Genomic DNA, 21,001 nt, shown 5'->3' with positions numbered 1-21,001 from the left:
TCAGAAGCATTACCTATGGAATAAAAATGCAATCGATGCATTTTCAAACAGGAGGCTTACTTGCTATTGTGGGATGTTCCAGAAAGATTTTCTTAACTATGACCCTATTTAATTTCTACAATGCTGAATTGCTTTATCTTCTCAATAGTGGTAAGAAAGATAATTCTTATTCAAAGTGTTTCTTACAGAAACAAAGACTAACAGGGTATGCTTATTGTTTAAGTTTTGATTTTAGTTTTTTCAATTCTCAAAGCTAATTAAAAATTTTTCATTGTCATTAGATAAAAGCAAGAATTTGCCACAGCTGCAAAATATGACCAGTTCACAATCCAATTACAATACTGTGCCAACAAAAACAAGAGTTTGGCACTATGTTTAGGTGTATGGCAATACACTGTACTGGTTCTTAATTGCTGTTAGAATTGGGATGATAACAGAAGGCTCACAGATCTTCCACTATTTCAAACCAGGTGCTAAGCATGTAGAGTTCACATTCAGAGAGAGACTCTGTGGGGTACCAGCTACTGTAGTTGGATAAATAATTTCTTCAACAGTGACATACGTGCCCAACAAGAAGCCAACGACTCCAGTGAATGCTATGGAAATGTTTTTCAGGATCATCCATATGTTGTAGTGTTCCTTAGAAAATGTAAGGATTTCCACGATGGGGGGCAGGATCAGGGCCAGCGTACTGCTGCTTACAGCCCCAACAAAGGAGATCACGATGTCTAGGCGAGGAATGAGAACCGCCCCAGCACCTATTAAAAAAAAATGGCTTCTGTTGACATGTTTACTACACACATAGGGACTTAACGAAGAGCTTTTTGATACAATGAAAGTAATTAGCAGAAGCCACTGCTAATGGGGAAACTGTCATAATTTATTCTGAGCTAGGGAGGAGCAAACCAGAGAAACACTTTCTGGACTCATACTTATCAGAAAACATTTCTCATGTAAACAACTATGAACTTTGTGCTATGAGAGTGGAGCGTCTATTTCAGAGCACTAGGCTCCTCTCCCTGCCTCACAGAGGAGTCTATGACACACAAACAGTGTGGTGTGCCAGGAACAAACAGGAGTGCAGACAGCCCAGTTCTTACAGCAGAATTGTGGTCAGCCACTCTTCAGGACAACACACCAGAGGGTCATTATCAAGAGAACAAGGCCATAGTCACTGAGCAAGAGGAGCCAATGGAGGATGCGAGAATGAGTGGACAGAGCAGGATGTGCTGTGTGGCAGTGCAAGCTTCAATCCCAGAAACTGGGTTTCCAAGTCAGGAAGATCATGAGATCGAGGCCAGCCTGAGCTACATAGCAAGGCCCTGTCTCAAAAGCCCAAGTCTGGCCTGAGGGTATAGTGCATGTCTGGCATGTGTGAGGGTTTGTTTCTAGTACCAAAAATTAAAAGCTGGATGAGATCCGGATATACGTATAGTCACAAATTATTTCCCTAAGACACTGTCTTTGAAGCGGAGAAACAAAAAGGCCACTTTAACCAAGTGAGCAAAGCTGGTGTTCGGATGTGGTACACTAGGCAGTGCCCACAGTGCCCCGATGCGGTACGCTCAACAGTGGCCAGCTCCTCTGTGGAATTCTTGCTAATGGTTTAAGGCTAAGTCAGGAGTGGTGGTGCAAACCTGCCACCTTGGAATTTGGGAATCTGAGGCAGGAGGACAATGAGTTTGAAGCTGCCCTGATCTACACATATAAAAACATAACCCCATTTCTAAAAAAATAACTGTTTGCAAAATATATGATTTAAGCAGGTCTCACATTAACACATGCACATGCAAGTCAGCTATTACGATAGACATGTACTGATACTTACAAGTGATACTAACCAAGAAGGACCGTATCCCAAATTCACAGATGCGCTTCCATTTGGCATGAAGTCTGGCAGTGACTCCAGGGATAATGATCTCTGCTGGAACATAGAACTGAATTGAATAGGTCACGAAAATGCCAAAGGAATACAGAATTTTCACTGACTGATACAACCTGTTGGAAAAAAGAAATTCAACATTTAGTTTTTCTTAATGTGAGTTTGACTTTCCTCTTTTTTAATTCTTAGAGGATAAACAAGAAATAAAGAATACAAGGCAGTTTAGAAACGTCCTAATCAAAGGTGAAAAAGCCAACGAAACCAGACGTGGTGGTGTACAGCTATAAGGCCAACACTCAGGAAGCCAACTCAGGAGGAACCGCTGTGAGTTCCACATCAGTCTGGCCTACATCTGTACTCATTTCCAGACTAGACCAGTGGCTACAGACTAAGAACCCTGTCTCAAGAAAGAAAGCAAAACACACACATTAAAAAAAAAAAACCAAACCAAAAAACCAACCTCCTCTGACCACATTTCTAGTCCTCAATAGACAACTCGCTCTGACGAGCCTGTGAGGCTGAGCGCAGACTTGGGGACACGGTACTAGAAGACTGAGTTTAGGGCCACGCTGGTGCTCCCTGCCTATCCTCAGCCCCATGAAGAGATTTCCGAAGCTTTTCAGAGCAATATTTTTTTCAACTTTCTTTTAAAAATTTGAATATATTTCTTTGAAATATTGAGTCACAGCCCCAGTGATCTCCATGTAGAAGAAAAATGTCCTATTGGGCTCTCAATGTGGGCCCTCCTTGCTTTACATTTCTGTGAGGCAAAGGGCACAAGGAGGGCATCTGAATCCTTTCCCCAGCTGAGTTTCCACGAGGCACCCGCTGCCTGTGTTAAGATCAAAGCAGTAAGGGGAGAGCTGTGCTGTGCTGTGCTGCTGCTGCTGCTGCTTGGTTTGTGATGCAAACTTGTCCCTTGGAGGTCAGGGCTTCCAGTGCACATCAGTGTTCCACTCATAGACATCTTCAGAATTCTCTAATTACTCATGTTATGTGATACACGGAGAGTCCCACATACTAACAGGGTCCAGTGTAGTCTGACAGGGCAAGACAGTGCAGAGGGTCCTCCATCTTGTATTGTTGCAAAGGCCATTTCAGGTTTAACTAGAATTTGATCTCCTTGACGGAGAATCCCAGGGAAAATTACCAATTCTATTCTAGGAATCAAGTCACGATGCCCCAGCTACCTCATCTAGGCCTCTGTTAAACTGCCTGCTTATACAAACCTCCCCTCCAGCTGACTGCTTAACTTAGCTCCTGCTGAACTGCTTGCTTATGTTAAATCTCCCCCGTAGCTGCCCAGTGAGATACAGAAGGTTTTGTTTGTCTTCAAAAACCCCTTGCTCAGGGCTACAACTGGGTCCCAAATATCTGAGTGTTGTTCTAGCCAGCTACAATAAAGACTTTCAATTGGCTAGACTGTGTCTAGGTGGTCATCTCTGGAGGACTCACTATAAACAGTAGTATGTCAATTCAATATAAAATGTGTGATAGTCTTTAGATTTTACCTTGGTGATGACCCCCTGCCAAAACTCACATGCACTTCATTCTTTCCTTTTTTAATTAATTAATTTAGTATTTTATGTGTTTCACCTACATGTATCTCTGTGTACCATATGAGTGTCCAGTGCCTCTAGGCAACAGAAGGGGGCACCAGAGCCCCTGGAACCGCTATTACAACTGGCTGTGAGCTATCACATGGGCCTTGGGAACTGAACCAAGTGCTCTGAAAGGCTGAGCCAATTCTCTAGCCCTTCAGCATGTATGTCTCAGTCAATACCTCAGCAAATCCCTGTCTAGAGAAAGTGACATTTTTGGTGACATGTAGAGTATGTGTGGACTCACAAGAGTCGGATGAAGGAATAAACCTACTCCTCTGAGCTATGGATGATAAAAATAGTAATATTTCAATACTTTAACATTTTGAAAATTTAAAATATTTTTTATATTTAAAATAATCAGCTGTGGGATGTTCTGTATGGCAAATATGTTAATAAATAAAACACTGATTGGCCAGTAGCCAGACAGGAAGTATAGGCGGGACTAACAGAGAGGAGAATTAAGGGAACAGTAAGGGAAGGAAGAGACTGCCTGCAGCTGCCGCCAGAACAAGGAAGATGTAAGGTACCAGTAAGGCATGAGCCACGTGGCAAAGTATAGATTAATAGAAATGGGCTGAATCTAAGAGTAAGAGCTAAACAATGATAGGCCTGAGCCAATGGTCAAGCAGTTTAAATAATATAAGCGCCTGTATGTTTATTTTATAAATGGGCTAAGGGACTGCCGAGGCTTGGCGGGACCCGGAGAGAAAACACCAGCTACAATAATCAAAAGAAATATCCACTTGTGTGTTCTAAGAAACACACTATAAAGGCGGCTGTGGCTGGAGGGAGCTGTGACTCTGGGGCAGTGCTGAGGTAGACTGCTTCAGGCTGGGGCAGTGACCAGCTCCTGTGTTCATTCGCCTGTGGAAATGCCAGGGTCCACAGCCTCTGTGCGTCTCCTTGGAACAAATCCTATTATCCTAAAAGGATAGACAGGACTCTACTTTCGGCAAAGCCATTAATTAGGGCTTAAGCTTATTTCTGACATCCTAAGACCAACAGCCCTGAGAAGCATGCGCACTCTGTGGTCTGTGACCAAGCAAGGATTCAGTAGGCTTTGGCTGCGGTGCACACACACATCCGAGGAGCAAATACAAGAAGCAAATGGGGCCGAGTAAGAGTAGACTTGAAAATACGGCAAACACCACAATTAGGAACAAGGAAGTCCTCAGGGCTGAAAATAATAAATCTTAATTTAGAAATTACCCAAGGACATACTTAGCCAGGGCCTTAACATTTAACTGTAAATGGTTGTGGCTGAAAATACGCAAAGTTACCAAATGACTATTTTTTCGCATGTTCTGATAAGCAGCTGTAGAGAATTAAGCAAACATTCTTATTAATTCATAATTCACTTAAAAGAGGAATATTGCTTTTTTCTAATTACTGTTATATCTTCAAAGTATGGCCGGTAATATACTTTAAAATGAAAACACTATTTTGCATATAATTATAATTACATTCCACTGACATAAAGCTGGAGTTCCACAGGCTAACACATGGTTAGTGTTAATACCATCCACACGTAGTACTGTTATCTGGTGTTATATGGAACACTGCTCTAATTTTTCCCTCACATTACGTGCTGGAGAAGTGAGCACTACACAGACTGGTTTTTCAACCCTAGAAGAGTAATACAGAAATGTCAGTGTTCAAACACACTGTATAAAAGCCCCATTTATTTCACTTTTACCTATTCTGTTTCAAAAGCCCATTTATCTCTTTGGTTGGCATGTGTCCTTCAATAACACTTAATACTTTTCTCAACTCTTCAACCTTTTTTCTCACTTCAGCTTAAGTAGCCACAGAGCTGTACACTCTGCGATGCGCACAGGAGACAAGAGGAAACATGCAATCCCAGGGCCTTCTGCACTACCACTTTCCAGAGCACTAGCCTTTGAGAGGACAGTCACTCTGTAGCTCTCAGGGAGTTAATAGTTCAAAGGACTATTAACTCCTACTACCTTACCAGGTCCACAAGGCAGACAGTGAACCAGGACAGGCTGCACCCAGCTACCCTGTGAAGAGGTTCAGACGGACTCTCTCCAAAGGAAACCTCTCTCTACCCTGACTTGCTCGCCTACTTTTCAAGATGTCTACTGTTTCTCAGCATAACTTTTGGAGGCCTTCTTCTAGCTGAAAATTAGATGGCTAAACTATGATTGAACAGTCTTTGAGTCACCAGTCCTAATTTGCTGTGTTCTAACTTGAGAACCATAGCAAGCAGGGGTCAGAGATGAGCCAGTCCTGGAAGGAATGAAGGGCTACTTCAAGTACAGGTCACACCCCCACACTTGAACTGCCAATATATAGGCATGCCTTCCTAGAGTCCTGTCGCGGTCCTTCTCCATGTCTTAGCTGGGAACAGGGGCATCTATCTATCTGTCTGCAGGCTTTCTCTTCAATTCCTTTTCCAGGAAGATTTACCTTAAATACTTCTGTGAATAAATATTGTTACTGTTTCTACCCATATCTCATATTTGAAAAATTTTTTAAAAGATCCAACTCTTTTTTTTTTTTTTAGATTTATTTATTTATTATGTATAGTGTTATGTCTGCATGTGTCCCTGCAGGCCAGAAGAGGGCACCAGATCTCATTACAGATGGTTATGAGCCTCCGTGTGGTTGCTGGGAATTGAACTCAGGACTTCTGGAAGAGCAAGCAGTGCTCTTAACCTCTGAGCCATCTCTCCAGCCAATATTTGAAAATTTAAAAGCCTGTTAAGTGCATTTTTAGTTCTACAAATAATGAAATCATGAAAAAGTTTAAACGTTCAAATCATAAATCTAAAAATATATCTTCCCCATCAAATCTTGTGAATAAAAACCACAGAAACTATGACTGGCAAGTCAGCTTTACCTACCACATGTCCTGGGGAAGATTCAGTGTAATGCTGCCTTTGATTTCATCACGGAAGCACATGTAGCCAAGAGTGGCCAGGCTGACGTACAGGACTGTGACAATCGCCATGCCGATGTTCAGCGCCTGAGGAAAGCGTTTAGACTCCTTCATCTGGTTTTCCAGCGGAAGCACCTAGGAGGAGAATGTAACTATTTTAAAGGAATAGAATACAGGAATTTCAGAATAACCAGGGTAATTAGAAAGGTTGGTCTTCTGCAGTCTCATGTGCAAAGTCTTCTCTTCGTTCCATTTGTAAGAGCTATTTTCTTTGTGATATGTAGACATATCCATGTATGTTTGCGTGTGTGTGGTGTGTGTAGGGGTTGACATCAGTGTCCTCCTCTACCGTGTTCCACCTCATTTTTCCCCTCTTGGGTTGGTTGAGAGTGTCTCACTATGTAGCCCTGGCTAGCCTGGAACTATACAGACCAGTCTGCCCTCAAACTCACAGAGATCTGCCTGCCTCTGCCTCCCACATTCTGGGACTAAAGGTGCACACCACCATACCAAGCTTCCACCCAGCTGTTTGAGACAGGATCTCACTGAACGTGGAGCTTCCTGGCTGGGCTAAACTGCCCACCTGTGAGCAGTCAGGATCTGCCTGTCTCCATTTCCCAGCACTGGGATTACATCTGCACCCAGCTGATTATGTGGGGGATGGGCTCATCCTTATACAGAAGCACTTTGCTAACACACTCAGCCCCTGTGCTCTGTAGATTTTTATATTACATTATTGTTTAATTCCTAAAAAGATTTGAAGATCAGCTCTCAGCAGGCAACCTGCTGGGTTTTTTTTATATACCTTTTCTGGTTAGAATAATTTTAGATTTGTTTTTTAAATGCCAAGGAAAACACAGATGGCTCCCATGTGCCCCCGGAGCAGCTCTCCCGTGATTAACACTTTATACTACCAGTTGTCACAACTGAGACAACAGTGGCCAACCACAAGTGACTGAACCCCAAAGCCCATCTCAATTTCTCCAGCTCTTCATGAATGACCTTCCAGGATACCGTATTGCATTTTTCACCTTGCTTCCTCGCTCTCCTGTGGTCTGGCTGGCTTCTCGGTCTTTCTTTGCTCACTGTCCCGACTTGTTGAACTCCTCTGCACAACACCCCTCTAATTTGGGTCTGTCCTAATGCCTTCCTTGTGACTAGACAGGGGTCATGGCTTTTAGAGACAGACATCACACCCTGAAGTGCTCTTCTTTCACGTTTCCATCATGACTGTGATGACTGGTGTACTTCCGTCTAGTCCCACCCACCTCATCATACTCTGGGTCTCTAACTCCACCCACTCTCCGAGAACGAAGTGAGAGTTATCTACACCCGCTGGGGGAAGAGGTGCAACTAGGGATCCTGCCTCGTAGTCATTAGTCCAATCACTTACTCCCTGTGGACTTCTGCGATCTGTTATGCACTCTGAGTCACAACCCAACATTCTGTCACTGTGATACGACCAGGCATGTGTGCGTCCCTGGTGATGCTCACTGCCTCACTGTCCGTCCTCTGCTCTGAGCACGTCCTTCCTCTCTGGCCTATAGAGAGCCCCACACTCATGTTGGATTCCATGGTTTCAGTCTTCATCAGACATTTGTTTCCACAGAACATGGTTCTTGTCTTGGAGCATGGCATTTAGAATTCAGATCTCCAGGGTGTGTGCTATGTGAGGAATGTTGCTTCTGAAGCCCTCAGGACACAGAGCAAGTTAAAGCTCACATGCGTAGGAACACACATGTAGACATCTGTAACTGCTCTATAGTGTGTGTGGAGGGAGCAGGAAGGGGACCACAGAACAGGACAGGGATCTTGGGAAGGGATGAGAGGTAGGAGTGGAGTGTGTGACAGGAAGGCAGGAGGGACTGTGTGGCATACGGAAGAGACAAGCCAAAAGCAGGGAAGGACAGTATATGATGTGTGTGTACAGAAATGTCATAGGAAACTTTGTGTCCTAACAAAGCAAATACTAAAAATTAAAATAAAAGAGGGAAGAGAAAGTGGGATAGTGAGGCTGGTTTTGAATGAACAACTGTATGTTGGACTTTTGTCAGAGAATCAACACTTAACTAAATATCCAATGATTAAGATCCTAAACTAATGAAAGACAGACATTAAAATCCGAATCTACAGCTGCAACCGCAGAGAGGAGCTGTGAGAATTCCTAAGAATTCAGACAGCAGAGAGCCAAGGGGGAAGTGGGGGGACGACGACATCCATTTGCATTCCAGGAAGAGGCATTTAAAGTGTTTTGTTCTGATACCAAAACCATCAGACCTGAAGACAGCAGACATTAATATTCAAATTTCCCTAAATCTACAAATTCTAGGCCACAAATGCTGAAAGTATTTTGAGTAGAAGTACTTAAGATGTTAGAGGCCTCAGGATGTATCTCCTGGCACAGACATCTCACTAATGTTTTACCTTAAAACAAATATGATGTGCCCGACCCAAAGGGAGACTTATCTTTGAGTTTCACATGGCAATAACTTTATAATTATTTCCACAGCCTTCAAATATTCTAGTCTGTAATGTGATGTTGGGGCTGGCAGGCTGACATGCAAGCCGGATGGCCTGAGTTCAGTCACCAGAACCCTGCAGAGGCTGGATAAGCTACCTCACATCTAAAACCGCATCATTCCTGTGGAAAGAGGGGGGTGGAGACAGAACTACCTAGACAACCTCTGGATAAGCTACCTCACATCTAAAACCGCATCATTCCTGTGGAAAGAGGGGGGTGGAGACACAGAACTACCTAGACACTCTCTGGATAAGCTACCTCACATCTAAAACCACATATTCCTGTGGAAAGAGGGGGGTGGAGACACAGAACTACCTAGACACCCTCTGGCCTATTACCCTGGAGAGCCGCAGAGCAGCAGGAACAGGAGAGACCTTGCCCCCACGATGGAAAAGGAGAGAACCAGCTCCTGGAAGCTGTGCTCTGAACTCCCCTGACCCACCCCAGTACATGCACCTTTTTAAAATGGGTTATTTGAGGGCTGGAGAGATGGCTCAGAGGTTAAGAGCAGTGGCTGCTCTTCCAGAGGACCTAGTTTTGATTCTCAGAACCCATGTGGTGGCTCACAAACATCTGTAACTCCTTTCCAAAGCCTCACTAAGCCTCTTCTGGCCTCCACAGGAACCAGGCACACATTTGGTGTACAGACATGCTTACAAGCAAAACAACCCAGATGCATAACAGAATTTTAAAAATTAAAAAAAAAAAAAGCTTTATTTGGGCATGCTTGAGTATGTGGGATACAAACAAAACAAAATTGTGAGTTCTATTTTCTGAAGTTACGTGATACTTAACAAGAGTTTTCAGTATATATAATACCTTAAGGCTTTTATAGGCTTGAAATTTTTTCCCCCAAAATGCTAAAAATCTAGTCTAATATTGTCACTTAACCTACCAAGGAAAAGACTTAGAGAACCTAAGAAACATGTCTAAGGTTAAGTTACTGGTCAGTAGAAAAACTAAACAAGAGTTCAAGTTAGGACTCAAAGCTACATGTCTCATTCAGTGCCTGTGGCTCCTCCCAGCACCCCTCACCCCACCCCCTACCCTAAACCTCCCCATCCTAGGGCTGGGCTCCCCCAGCCTGATTCCTATATAACTCAGCCATTTTGGCTCCCCCAGTCTCTTGGCCTGGGCCGGGGTCTGTGGCTCTTCCCTTGCTCCCTCTCCCTCACTCTCCTCTCAGGGCCCGGTGTCAGCCAGTCATGTTCAGCCTGGACTCTTCCCTCTGCCTGCTTTCTCCCTCACATCTACAATAAAAAAGTCTCACACCTTAGGGGCAGCCAGGCCCTCCTCCTTTGATTTCATTGTTTTCATCCACCCACCAAACTGGAATCATGTTCTATGAATACACGAAACTAAGCCTCCCCCCCAAAAAAAGTGTACTTTTATACAGTTAGACTATAAAAATTCTTGTGATAAGAGTTTAAAAAACAAGTAATGGCTAATTCTTACCACTCCTATGCCTTCAAAAGCAAACACAGCAGTACCAAAAAACAGTGGGTATTTCTTCCAACCAGCCACAATTGGAAGGTTGTGGGGATCTGGCATGTTCTGCAGAAAAGAAAAAAGAAAGCAAGTTACAGCTTTATCTAATGCAAATTATTTAAAATTAAAGAACAAAATCACGTCTTCCAAGCTTCACAGAGCAAATGGGCTTATGGAATTTAGTAAACGTTTTACATATATATGTTAAGGGAGGCTAAGCTGTTAGGACATCGTTACACAAACAACTGTTTCCCTCACATCTACACATTCCTCCTGAGTACTTGTGTCCACTGGCCAGTCCCAGGCAGCGCATGGGATACATCTCCTGCCACATGAGAAGTATGCAGGCATACTCAGAACCCAGAGCCCAGCCGTCACCAGGCTGCTGCGGTCTCCATGCATGCCACCCCTTCGGGTCCCTGGCTCTCCCTGGTTCAGGTGTCCTTCTGGTTTCAGTGTGTGCCCCAACACAACACACACGACCTGTTCCTCACTGTGGATGACCCCGCTCCCCTTTATTACCATCTCATGGTAATGCTTCTCACTCTCTTGAGATCTAGACAAAGTCACTGGAACACACCTGGCTCGAAACCACTGACCACAATGACCTTCCTTCCAGACACCCCAATTCTGGTCCCCCCCCTTGCCACAATCATCTCCTCTGCCTTACCTACTGAATTAAAACTCAAGGCCAAGGAAAGAGGCTATGCAAACCAGTGTGAAAGCACGTGAGTAATGTGGGCAATGAGGAGGTTGGTAACAGTTGAGGCACATGTAGAATTACATGATGTGAAGAAGACACGTGACAGGGAAAGCAAGGAGCAGAGTGAGCAGGGTCCAAAGGTCTTGATCGTCTGCTACCGCTAAACCGTGACTCAGGTGAGCAGGATGCTATGGCACTTCCTTGTGCTCTTCCCTCTCCTGAGAGATCCCCCAATCTAACATGTCCAGCTAAGGGACTGGGAAGCTCAGAAAGGCTCAGGCAACCTTCTTTCCTACCAGTTTGAGAATCCAGAGGGAGGAAAGTGAAACAGACCCAGTAAATTAGTTTATGTGAACTTCTCATGAAAATCTTGTGATATCTTGGAAGTAGTATGTTTGATGGATTAGATCATGAGGAAATAAAACAGGATCCTTGACTTTCTTGGGGTCCGTGGCCTCTGCCTAGTATAACTGGGTTAAGAGTCCTGAGACTTCAAACAGTGACCTCAGTTCCAGCTACTGCATGGTCTTTAAACAAAGGAGTCACAGACTTGTGCCATGGCAGTGGAGGGCACAGGGCAGCAAGCAAAAACCTTAGAGCATTACATGCATGCCCATCCTTGTGACTGGCTCAGAGCTCCAATGCATAAGCACAGTAACTCAACGAGTCATGGGGGGCTCTGTAGGAAGAGCACAATCCTAAATCTCACAAGAGCTGCGACAGGGAAGGTGGGATGTTTGGGAACACTGATGCAAACCCACAGGCCCCCTCACCAACATTCAAGCCAGACGCAGCCTCTTAGCATCTATGTCATTAACATTATCCCCTGAAGGAAAATCAATATCTGCTGCTGTCCGTGTGCCATGTGTGCGGAACAGGTCTCTCCATGTCACAACTGTCACCTCCAAAGAAAGCTTTACACACATGGGAACACAGGATGGTTACTCAAAAGCAGACTTACTCTAACAACATACTGGTAAATTATCACAAGACTGGCAGCCATGGACATGTTGGCAAGGAACGAAAGTATGAAGAGATTCTTCAGCTCACGAATGAAGACCAAGAGAATTATAAACGGGAGAAAGCAGAGCATATAGACCCTGAGGTCCACACTTCTTCTCTCACATGCCTGAGATGGATCTGTGCTGTTGGAAACCAACGCTGTGCTCTCCAGGAGTCCTTCATGAACCTGTAGTACAGTCACAGAGGAGGACAGAAATTATCCATCAGCTTACAGTCACGAGAGAGAAAATAAAACTCACATCCTCTATGATCAAGCGCCATGACAGTGGTGACCAGTGAGGTCATCCCATCCCACAGTGTCTAACTGTAACAGTGGTGACCAGTGAGGTTATCCCATAGTGTCTCCCTATGACAGTGGTGACCAGTGAGGTCATTCCACAATGTCTAACTGTGACAGTGGTGACCAGTGAGGTCATCCCACAGTGTCTTCCTGACAGTGGTGACCAGTAAGGTCATCCCAAGGTGTCTCCCTACAACAAGAGTGACCTGTGAGGTCATGACACAGTATCTAACAGAGACAGTGATGACCAGTGAGGTCATCCCACAGTGTCTCCCTCCAACAAGAGTGACCAGTGAGGTCATCCCACCTACGGTGTCTCCCTCCGACAAGAGTGACCTGTGAGTTCATCCCACGGTGTCTAACAGTGACAGTGATGACCAGTAAGGTTTAGCCAGTGTACATAGTAATGTGCACTGCCCACAATGGAAGGAAAACTTCTGCCCAGAGTGACAATTTCCAATTTCACGCTTCTGAGGCTGCTGCCTGCCCTGCCCACGTGGGTGTTCCTTGCTGCCTCAGGCTGTTTTCTAAAGTCTGACTGCATGTCTTTCTGTTTCCCTTTATGCTTCTAAAAGACTTTCATCATTCTAGTTATAAAAGACATTTCCCTTTCCAACCAGCCAGGAAGCCACTTTTTCTACCTCATCTTCTCGTGCCTTAAATTTTCCATTAAACTCTGGCTGGAACAGACATTGTCTCATAAGAGAAAGTCATTAAAAGTCTTTAGATGTTTCCTCCCTCTCCCGCTCCCCACCCAAAATAAAACCCTAAAATTCCTACCCGGTGATAAAAATCATTACCAAAGGTGGCCAACCAGGTGTGGCAGTACATAACTGGAAACCCAACACTTAGAAAATGAGACGCCAAGACCCGAGTTCAAGGCAATACACAGCTAACAAAGCACACACTAGGGTAGCAGCTGTGACCGGTGACTGGGGGCTCCGTCTCAGGAAAATGCCCGGGAAGCTCAGTACACGTCAATCGTGTACACAAGACTCCGCAGTAGTTACTCCAGGGTGATTGTAAAAGTTAACTGTAAACATAAAACCACAAGGCACTGTTCCTAGATTCAAACAGGGCTCGTTGGCAACTTCCTTGGGAGAACTAGAAAGACCCAGCCGTGACCAGTCACGGTGGCACACGTCTGCAGTTCCAGCACTTGGCAGGTAAATACAGGAGGATCAGGAGGTCCAAGGCCAGCCTGAGCTACACAGAAAGTTCAAGCCTGGATTAAGTGAGACCATCTCAAAACAAGTAAAAACGGTGGGGATGGGACAACAGCTCCATCAGGGCCATCTCGCATGATCCCAGACTCTGCTGCCATCACGTTCCATGGAATGACTGCAAGACGGCATGTGTTTTCAGACCCTTTTGAAACAACAGCAACGGTTACTGGACCTTAGGAATAAACGCTCGCCTTCTTACCTCCGGCTTCCTGCTGCTGCATACCATCCTATACCTCCTTTAAAGAACATCAACAACATCAAGGATGTGACCCCCAGTATCTATGTGCATACTTTTGAGATCTGAATTTGAAATAATCAAGACACAGTAAGCCAGACCACATTCTGGCCCCCCAAAAAAACCAAGTACGGTTGATATAATGTCAGGCATAATAACACCAACAGCAATAACATCAGAAATCCAAATTGTCAAAGAGACACTAAAGAAGAATTTAAAAAAAGACTACAAGTGAAACATGCCTTTAGCTTCAACCATGGCTTCCACAGATGAGCCGTGCAATAAACAAGGCATCTGAAGAAAACATCTCACTGACTGCAGAAACATACTCACCTGTTTCACATTTTCAGCTAAGAAGACGATATAGACGCTGCAGAATCCCAGCTGTGTTATCACCAGAAAGAAGTCAACCACGTTCCTGAAAACACAGTCCCACAAAGAAGTGTCACTGGGAACTCTAAACAGGTAGCATTTCTCTTTTTAACTATTTTAAAACATTCTGTAATACCATTTATTCTTTTACTTCCTAAGATAACGACCATTTAAAGTATCTGTTTCCCAGGACGTTCACATGTCAGCCAGCAAGGCATTAGACTAGGATAGTAAAAGCACGCTTCACTCACTTAAAAGGCAAAGATTTTTTTTTTTTTTCCAAGACAGGGTTTCTCTGTCTAACAGCCATAGCTGTCCTGGAACTCACTCTGTAGACCAGGCTGACAAAGATTTTTACATCAAGTCCTACTTCTGTGATTCTGCTGTGTAAGAATGGCTGCTTGTAAAACAATTTCACAGAACTCTGTTCAGGCTTAGAGTGTGGCTCACAATGCAGCCTTTAGGCCAGTGTGCCCAGGGACCTTTGTTCAAGCCTCAGCACTGGAGAAAAACTCGTATTTTAGACTAAACCCTTCCCCCTGCTTCTCAAGATGTTCCGCACACCAGCCCCGTGTACTTCCACCCTGCCAGCCTCCGGTCATTTACACACAGAAGTATACTTGCTACTTCCTAAGTCCATAAGAATGCAGAACACAAGAGGATTGGAAGCATGAATCAACCCTCCAGAAACATCTTTGGTAAGTTTTCTCTGTTCTTATTTTATAATGAGATGCTCTGGAAAGTTCCAAAACATAAAACAGTTATATAGAAGGAGAGAGCAACTATTGCCAGACATCTATGTGACATCATTTGGATACGGCAGGTCCCAGGTACTGCATCCTGCATACTGGACTTGGAGCAAGGGGTGAGCACAAGGTCTGAATGACTGACTGATGACTCCTATCAACTGCCATCAACACCATAAAATAGCAAACTACAGTAGTGACTAGAACCAGAGTCTGTCCTACTGTAAAAACCACTGACTATGTTCCCACAACTTTGTCATACTTTATGTCTTATTCAACGAAAATAGTTAAAATCAGCATAACTTCAACACACAGACATTAGGAGCAAGGCCAGTGCTCACCGGCCCCACGCTGCCTGCCTCTGAAGGAAACTCCATGGGCTGGCCTCCATGGCAAAACTCACAGTGTCACTGTACCCCAACGTTGACTTCTTAAACCTGCAATTTAATGGCACACACACAGAGCAAAGTATTAAATTGGTCTATAAGGCCATTCCATGAAAATAGCATCAAATAAATAGAGATTTGTGAACTCAGGATATACATTAGCAGATTTGTTTTCAAAGTGTGAATAAATATCTGTGTACCCATGAGCATGAGTCAAGAGATTTCAAAATATCATCTGCCCTGTTGCAGGCATACAAAATTTTATCTGCTGCTGTAGTTTTCCTATTTATAGGACTCAGACAGCTTTGATTTAAATACTTCAAGCACCGCAAACTAGCAATTGTACTGGTCATCTGAAGATGACCCATCCTGTGGTGGCCCTGTGGAACAGCGTGCAGGCTCTGCAATACAGTTCCAAATACACTGTCGTGTTCAGTCTTCAGAACACCTCCATGAAGCCAGTGTTCCTTCTCCATGCTCTATTCCACTTTCCTCTCTAGGGTCTGCATCGTTATTTAAACAGCAGGCATGATATAAACAGTTTACATTAAACCGTTTATATGACCATTTAATGAAAATGTTGGGGCCAGACCCCTGGTCCACTATACCATGAAGCATTTCATGAAGCAGAACTGAAAGGGGATATATATTTGTCTAGGTCTGTCAGCCCACTTATCATTGTCACTAAAGCCGCTCTGCCCCAAACTGAATCACCAACAACCTGAAGACCTGGAGCTGCCACTTCAAATGCACAGCTGCGTGGTTTCCTCCTCTACTAGATAAAAGAACCCACCCCATCTCCCCAGCAGAGCACCTTTTGAATGTCTGTTGTCACAGGCCAGCAAGATGACTCAGCAGCTAAAGTACTTGCCAGAAAAGCCCAACAACCTGAGCTCAACCCCAGCAGCCCCGAGAGTGGAGGAAAGTGCTGACTCCACAAGTCCTCTCACCTCCACATATGCACTATCATCCATGTGCCCACATACATACAGCGTATACACACAGACAACAGTCAACACTGAAGGAAGTACAGTCATCATCCCTCCTTACCCACGAGTTCCTCATGTGTGGGTTAACCAACTGCATATGGAAAATTCATGAAAAAACATGTCTGTGATAATTACATACACAACTTTATTTTTCTTGTCACCATTTGGCGAATAGTATAGAATAATAATGTGCATAGCATTTATACTGTATTAAAGATGATTATGGCATCTGGAAGGTTGGACAGAGGTTGCATCTTTTTATGTGAGGGACTTGAGCACGTGTAGGTATCCATGGGGATCCTGGAACCAGTCCTCTGAGAACATAAGGGATGACTGCCCACAGACCCTGACCACATTATCTACAGAAATGCTAGCCTGCCCCCTGGTTATTATCTCAGCTGTGTCCGGTGTGGAAGGAAACACAACCTCTAGAGGCAAAGCACAAGAGATACACGAGACAAGGATGCTCTAAGCAAATATGAAGCTTTACAATAAATCAAAGAGACTTAATGAGTCCACATTTACCTCTGACATAGAAAGTGACTGCAACGTACCAATATGTGCATACAGTGGACGGAAATAATTCCTATAAACACAAGGCTGATTGGGCCAAGCTGTGGAGAAGAAAATACAGAAGATTTAAATATTCACTTTTAAAAACTGAGCGAGCTTATTATAAGCAATGGGTCAATAGACAATTCATTTACAGTGAAAAAATTGTTGAATCCACTGATTAAATCCTCACAGACATGAAGAAAATCAGTGATTCTGACACAGAAATTATTTCAGGTGATATTTTAGACAATGATGCTAACTTGCCGACTTGGCCACTGAAGCCTGTGTTAGAGTAGACACTCAGCAGAGTATGGAACGCAATGTCACAGCAGCACAGGAGGATAAATCTACAGCATCATCAGTGTCCCACGGGTGTAGTACACACTGAGACACCCTGTCTGGACAAAAAAGATCTTTAACCTTCTAAAGATTGCTCTTGGAGAATCTGCACGTGTGTCAGGGACAGCAATTAGGAAATAATTCTTTCAAAAGGTGGTCCCATGAAAAGTTTCAAGTGTGTACTCGCCAGACTCCAAGTGCCTGGATCATGGCTGGGTAGCAGATGCAAAGGGAAGCCTGGATTATGGTGGGTAACAGAACCGGGCAAAGCTTACCTGAACAATCAAAAATCTAGTTACTTTACACACAGGACAGAAAAATTGGATAGCTACACCCTCCATGGAAATCAACCCATTTAAAAACAGTTCTGTGTAGTTTACTTCATCCAGGAACCCACCTCACCAAGGCCCTCAAATGCAACAGTTACAGCAACTGTCTTTAACACTGCCTTGATATTGGTGTTTCAAAGACGCTGTTACTCATTTCAACTATTCTTCTTAGTTATGAATACTGCATACACATTATAATGACTCTAAAATACTAATGAGATTACACACAAAAAAAAATCCATTCCCTTAATACATTAGTTGCTGTGGGTACACTGCTTAAGCCTCTGACAACTCCCCAAAATGAGACATACTCATCTTCAGAAATTAAGAACTGGGTTAGGTTTGAGACTTTGTTGTTAAATATTAAAAATAAGCAATCACATATAAATGAAAACAGTAATTCTCACTCTAGGTTAGGCACCATGATTATTAGAGTTCACATAATTGTATCAGGACAACAGCCAATGGCCACCTACATGTAACCCATACTGGATGAGGCGAGATGGTAGCTTTCAATCATTTTCACAGACTGTATCTAGAGTGGAGGGCACATGGACAGCCTTACCACAATGCCGGCATTCTTGATTGCCAAGGGGAGCCCCAAAAGGCCGGTCCCGATGTTCCCCTTAAGCAGATGCATCAGAGTCTGCATGAATCTGGAAAGTGAAAATCGTAGGATTTAAGCATTCAACCTAGGACCTAGGCAACAAACAAGTAATGGTTTCCATCCCACCGGCAGGCAAGAAGTCACCCTAGGATCAAATCCCATCTTCACTCATAAAAGGCAAGTACAGAGAATTATTGTGGAAATTCAATGAAATATGGGGCATATAGAAGAGTCAACTAAAATGGCAGTTTTCTCATAAGATGCTTTGCTGCTATGGTGTCAAGAACATTGAGGATCTGGCTGGTAAAACAGAAGGACTTGTTGGCACTGTCTAGATAATTATGGCTCTAAACATTTGATCTATGATTGCTACCCTAAAAGGAAGTTATAAAAGAAAAAATATTTATACAAGTTTTAACACTACCCTCAGGTAAAATAATAATTTGCTATCACGAGCTTCCTTAGGAGTTGGAAGTTTCTAGGAGTAACTGGAGGTCATCTCCTTGACCAAGAAGAAACAAACTGAAATTAAGAGAAACCCAAACTTCAAACTCATGAAACAAAAACAACTACCTAAAAACAAACAAACAAACAAAAAAACAAACAAAAACCAACTACCTAGAGTTATTCGGTGTTTTTAGTTTATACTTGGTCAAATTTCATGTGTCTGTGCTTAATCACAAAATCACTATTAAAGCAAGAATTCAATGATCACAAGGCACCAAAACATGGTTTTATAACCCATTCTACCAGTAACTGTCTCCTCATTCTACACGAGCTCCTTCCCTCTGAGAAGCCATTCTCCTAACACTAAACACTTCTGTCTTCTCACTGACACCGTTCTTTGAGGGACACAGGGCTGGACATCCATCAGCACTGAAGAAATCCCCATGCTGTTCAATGTCATAATATCCTTCTCTCCCAGACTACAAGCATCTAGGTGTCTGTCTGACTCCTTAGTCTTCCGAATCATCTCTGTGTCATCTGTAGCATCTGTAAACACTCAGACCTGGAGGAGACTAGGAAGTGCACACAGAGTCAGACCGAGCCCAGGACCCACGACCCTGACACTCACGAAATCCCATGCTGCCCATCCAGCTGGTAGTGCTTCTGCACAGGCAGGAGCGTATGTTCCTGCTCCTCGTCTGACGTCCCATCGAAATTCTGCTCGTTTATTAAGGGCCTCATCACATCCATATCTGCAAAACAGAAACAGTCCTGTACCACTGGCTGTAAAACTGATGTAAGGCTATATCTCTCGAATTTTTAAATATCAGGAAGTATCAGGCTACAGAGACGAGATGGCTCGCTGGATGAAACAACTGGCCCACAAGTTTAAGGACCTGAGTTCTGATCCCTGGCACTCACAAAGAAGCCAGGTAGCCAGAGCAGCTGCTTGTAACATCTTCTCTAGGGAAAGATAGACTAGCAAGATACCATAAACCCTGAATTCAGTGAAAGATCTTGTCTCAATAAATAAAGTGGAGACAACTTAGAAAGATACTCAAGGTCAACTTCAGGCACACACACGCACGCACGCACGCACGCGCACCATCTGTATTCACTGCAGATGAGTATCTTAATTCACCTTGGCCCCCGAGTCTTTTTTTTTTTTCCTTTTTTGTTTTTGTTTTTTTGAGACAGGGTTTCTCTGTGTAGCTTTGCACCTTTCCTGGAACTCACTCTGTAGCCCAGGCTGGCCTTGAACTCACAGAGATCCTCCTGCCTCTGCCTCCCAAGTGCTGGGATTAAAGGCGTGCACCACCACCGCCCAGCAAGCCCCTGAGTCTTGATATTGTCATAAAGAAACATTCTATTGGATTATATACAGTGTAGAGGAAAAAGCTTAAGTAATATAGATAACAGTTCTTATTTTATCCACATGAAGTTTACAGGACAAGAAATGTGAAGAAATAATCAAACATATTTTCCACATCTGGTCAGCTTCAAGTCACATTGTAATAGGTGAGTAATTGTGTTTTTAAATACTTAAAATTACAGTCATTCCAAAGTTAAAAATTTTAGTATCAAAACATTCTCTTCTTTCTAACAATGTTTTCATGTGACTATTCCTCACTGTCCTCTTATTGCAATAGAAATTACTAAATCTGAGTTCATTAAGACTGAAATACAAAGCCAGGCATGATGGCACATGCCTTTAATCCCAGCACTCAGGACCCAGAGGCAGGCAGAGCTCTGAGTTCGAGGCCAGTCTGGTCTACAGAGTGAGATCCAGGACAGCCAGGGCTACACAGAGAAACCCTGTCTCAAAACAAAACAAAAATGACTGAAGTTCAGAGATTTTAAAGGTCAACACTTTGATCTACCACTCACGGGAAGCTGACATACCGGGGACAGAATAACTAGAGCTAGAAATGATCAACCTCGCTCTTCAAACTCTTCATCTTAGCGTAATTTCAGGTTTAAACTTGCAACAACAACAACAAGCACTAACACCTTGTGCATTCTTTGCTTTTCACCATTTGGTGCAATTGCTTTTTCCCTCTCAAATGCAGACTCACTTCTATGAGTTACTGCGGAGTTCACACACATGGTCTCGGTTCACCCTGTGGCAGCATCCTTCCTAAGAACTAGAAAGGTCTTGAAATTCCACATTAGGGCTTTCATTTCCACAGCTGCACCAATTAACTCTTCTGAGCTGTTTCAGGACAGGGGGTCAAGGGCAGGGCCACAGACTCCAATTTCCTGGCCTGTTCCACTGGTCACCTCTATCACTCTATCTTTTAGGATGTCCTTGGTTCTTCTCTTCTCCTTAACTTTTTACTATCTAGACAGTTCTAAGATTTTTAAATC

The 21,001-nt window shown here is 43.6% G+C and overlaps 1 protein-coding gene across 2 annotated transcripts in view; it reads right to left on the bottom strand.

Moving 5' to 3' along the window:
- Positions 1–293: 293 nt before the first annotated feature.
- Slc36a4 (solute carrier family 36 member 4) overlaps positions 294–21,001 on the bottom strand; it is a 36,785-nt gene continuing 16,077 nt past the window's right edge. The window contains exons 2-11 of one of the 2 annotated variants that reach the window (XM_059267358.1): positions 19,263–19,386; positions 18,146–18,236; positions 16,883–16,971; positions 15,324–15,419; positions 14,198–14,282; positions 12,062–12,289; positions 10,365–10,463; positions 6,354–6,523; positions 1,829–1,998; positions 294–758 (exon numbers count right to left, since the gene is read on the bottom strand). In XM_059267358.1, coding sequence (XP_059123341.1) covers positions 457–758; positions 1,829–1,998; positions 6,354–6,523; positions 10,365–10,463; positions 12,062–12,289; positions 14,198–14,282; positions 15,324–15,419; positions 16,883–16,971; positions 18,146–18,236; positions 19,263–19,386 — 1,454 coding nt within the window. In that variant the 3' untranslated portion in view covers positions 294–456. The remainder of the gene's footprint in view (positions 759–1,828; positions 1,999–6,353; positions 6,524–10,364; positions 10,464–12,061; positions 12,290–14,197; positions 14,283–15,323; positions 15,420–16,882; positions 16,972–18,145; positions 18,237–19,262; positions 19,387–21,001) is intronic. The other variant, XM_059267359.1, reaches the window with a different exon arrangement.

This window comes from Peromyscus eremicus, chromosome 7 (genome assembly GCF_949786415.1).
Source record: "Peromyscus eremicus chromosome 7, PerEre_H2_v1, whole genome shotgun sequence".
Classification (NCBI taxonomy): Eukaryota; Metazoa; Chordata; class Mammalia; order Rodentia; family Cricetidae; genus Peromyscus; species Peromyscus eremicus.
The sequence above is the reverse complement of the archived record's forward strand: the minus strand, read 5'-3'. Positions and strand labels throughout refer to the sequence as shown.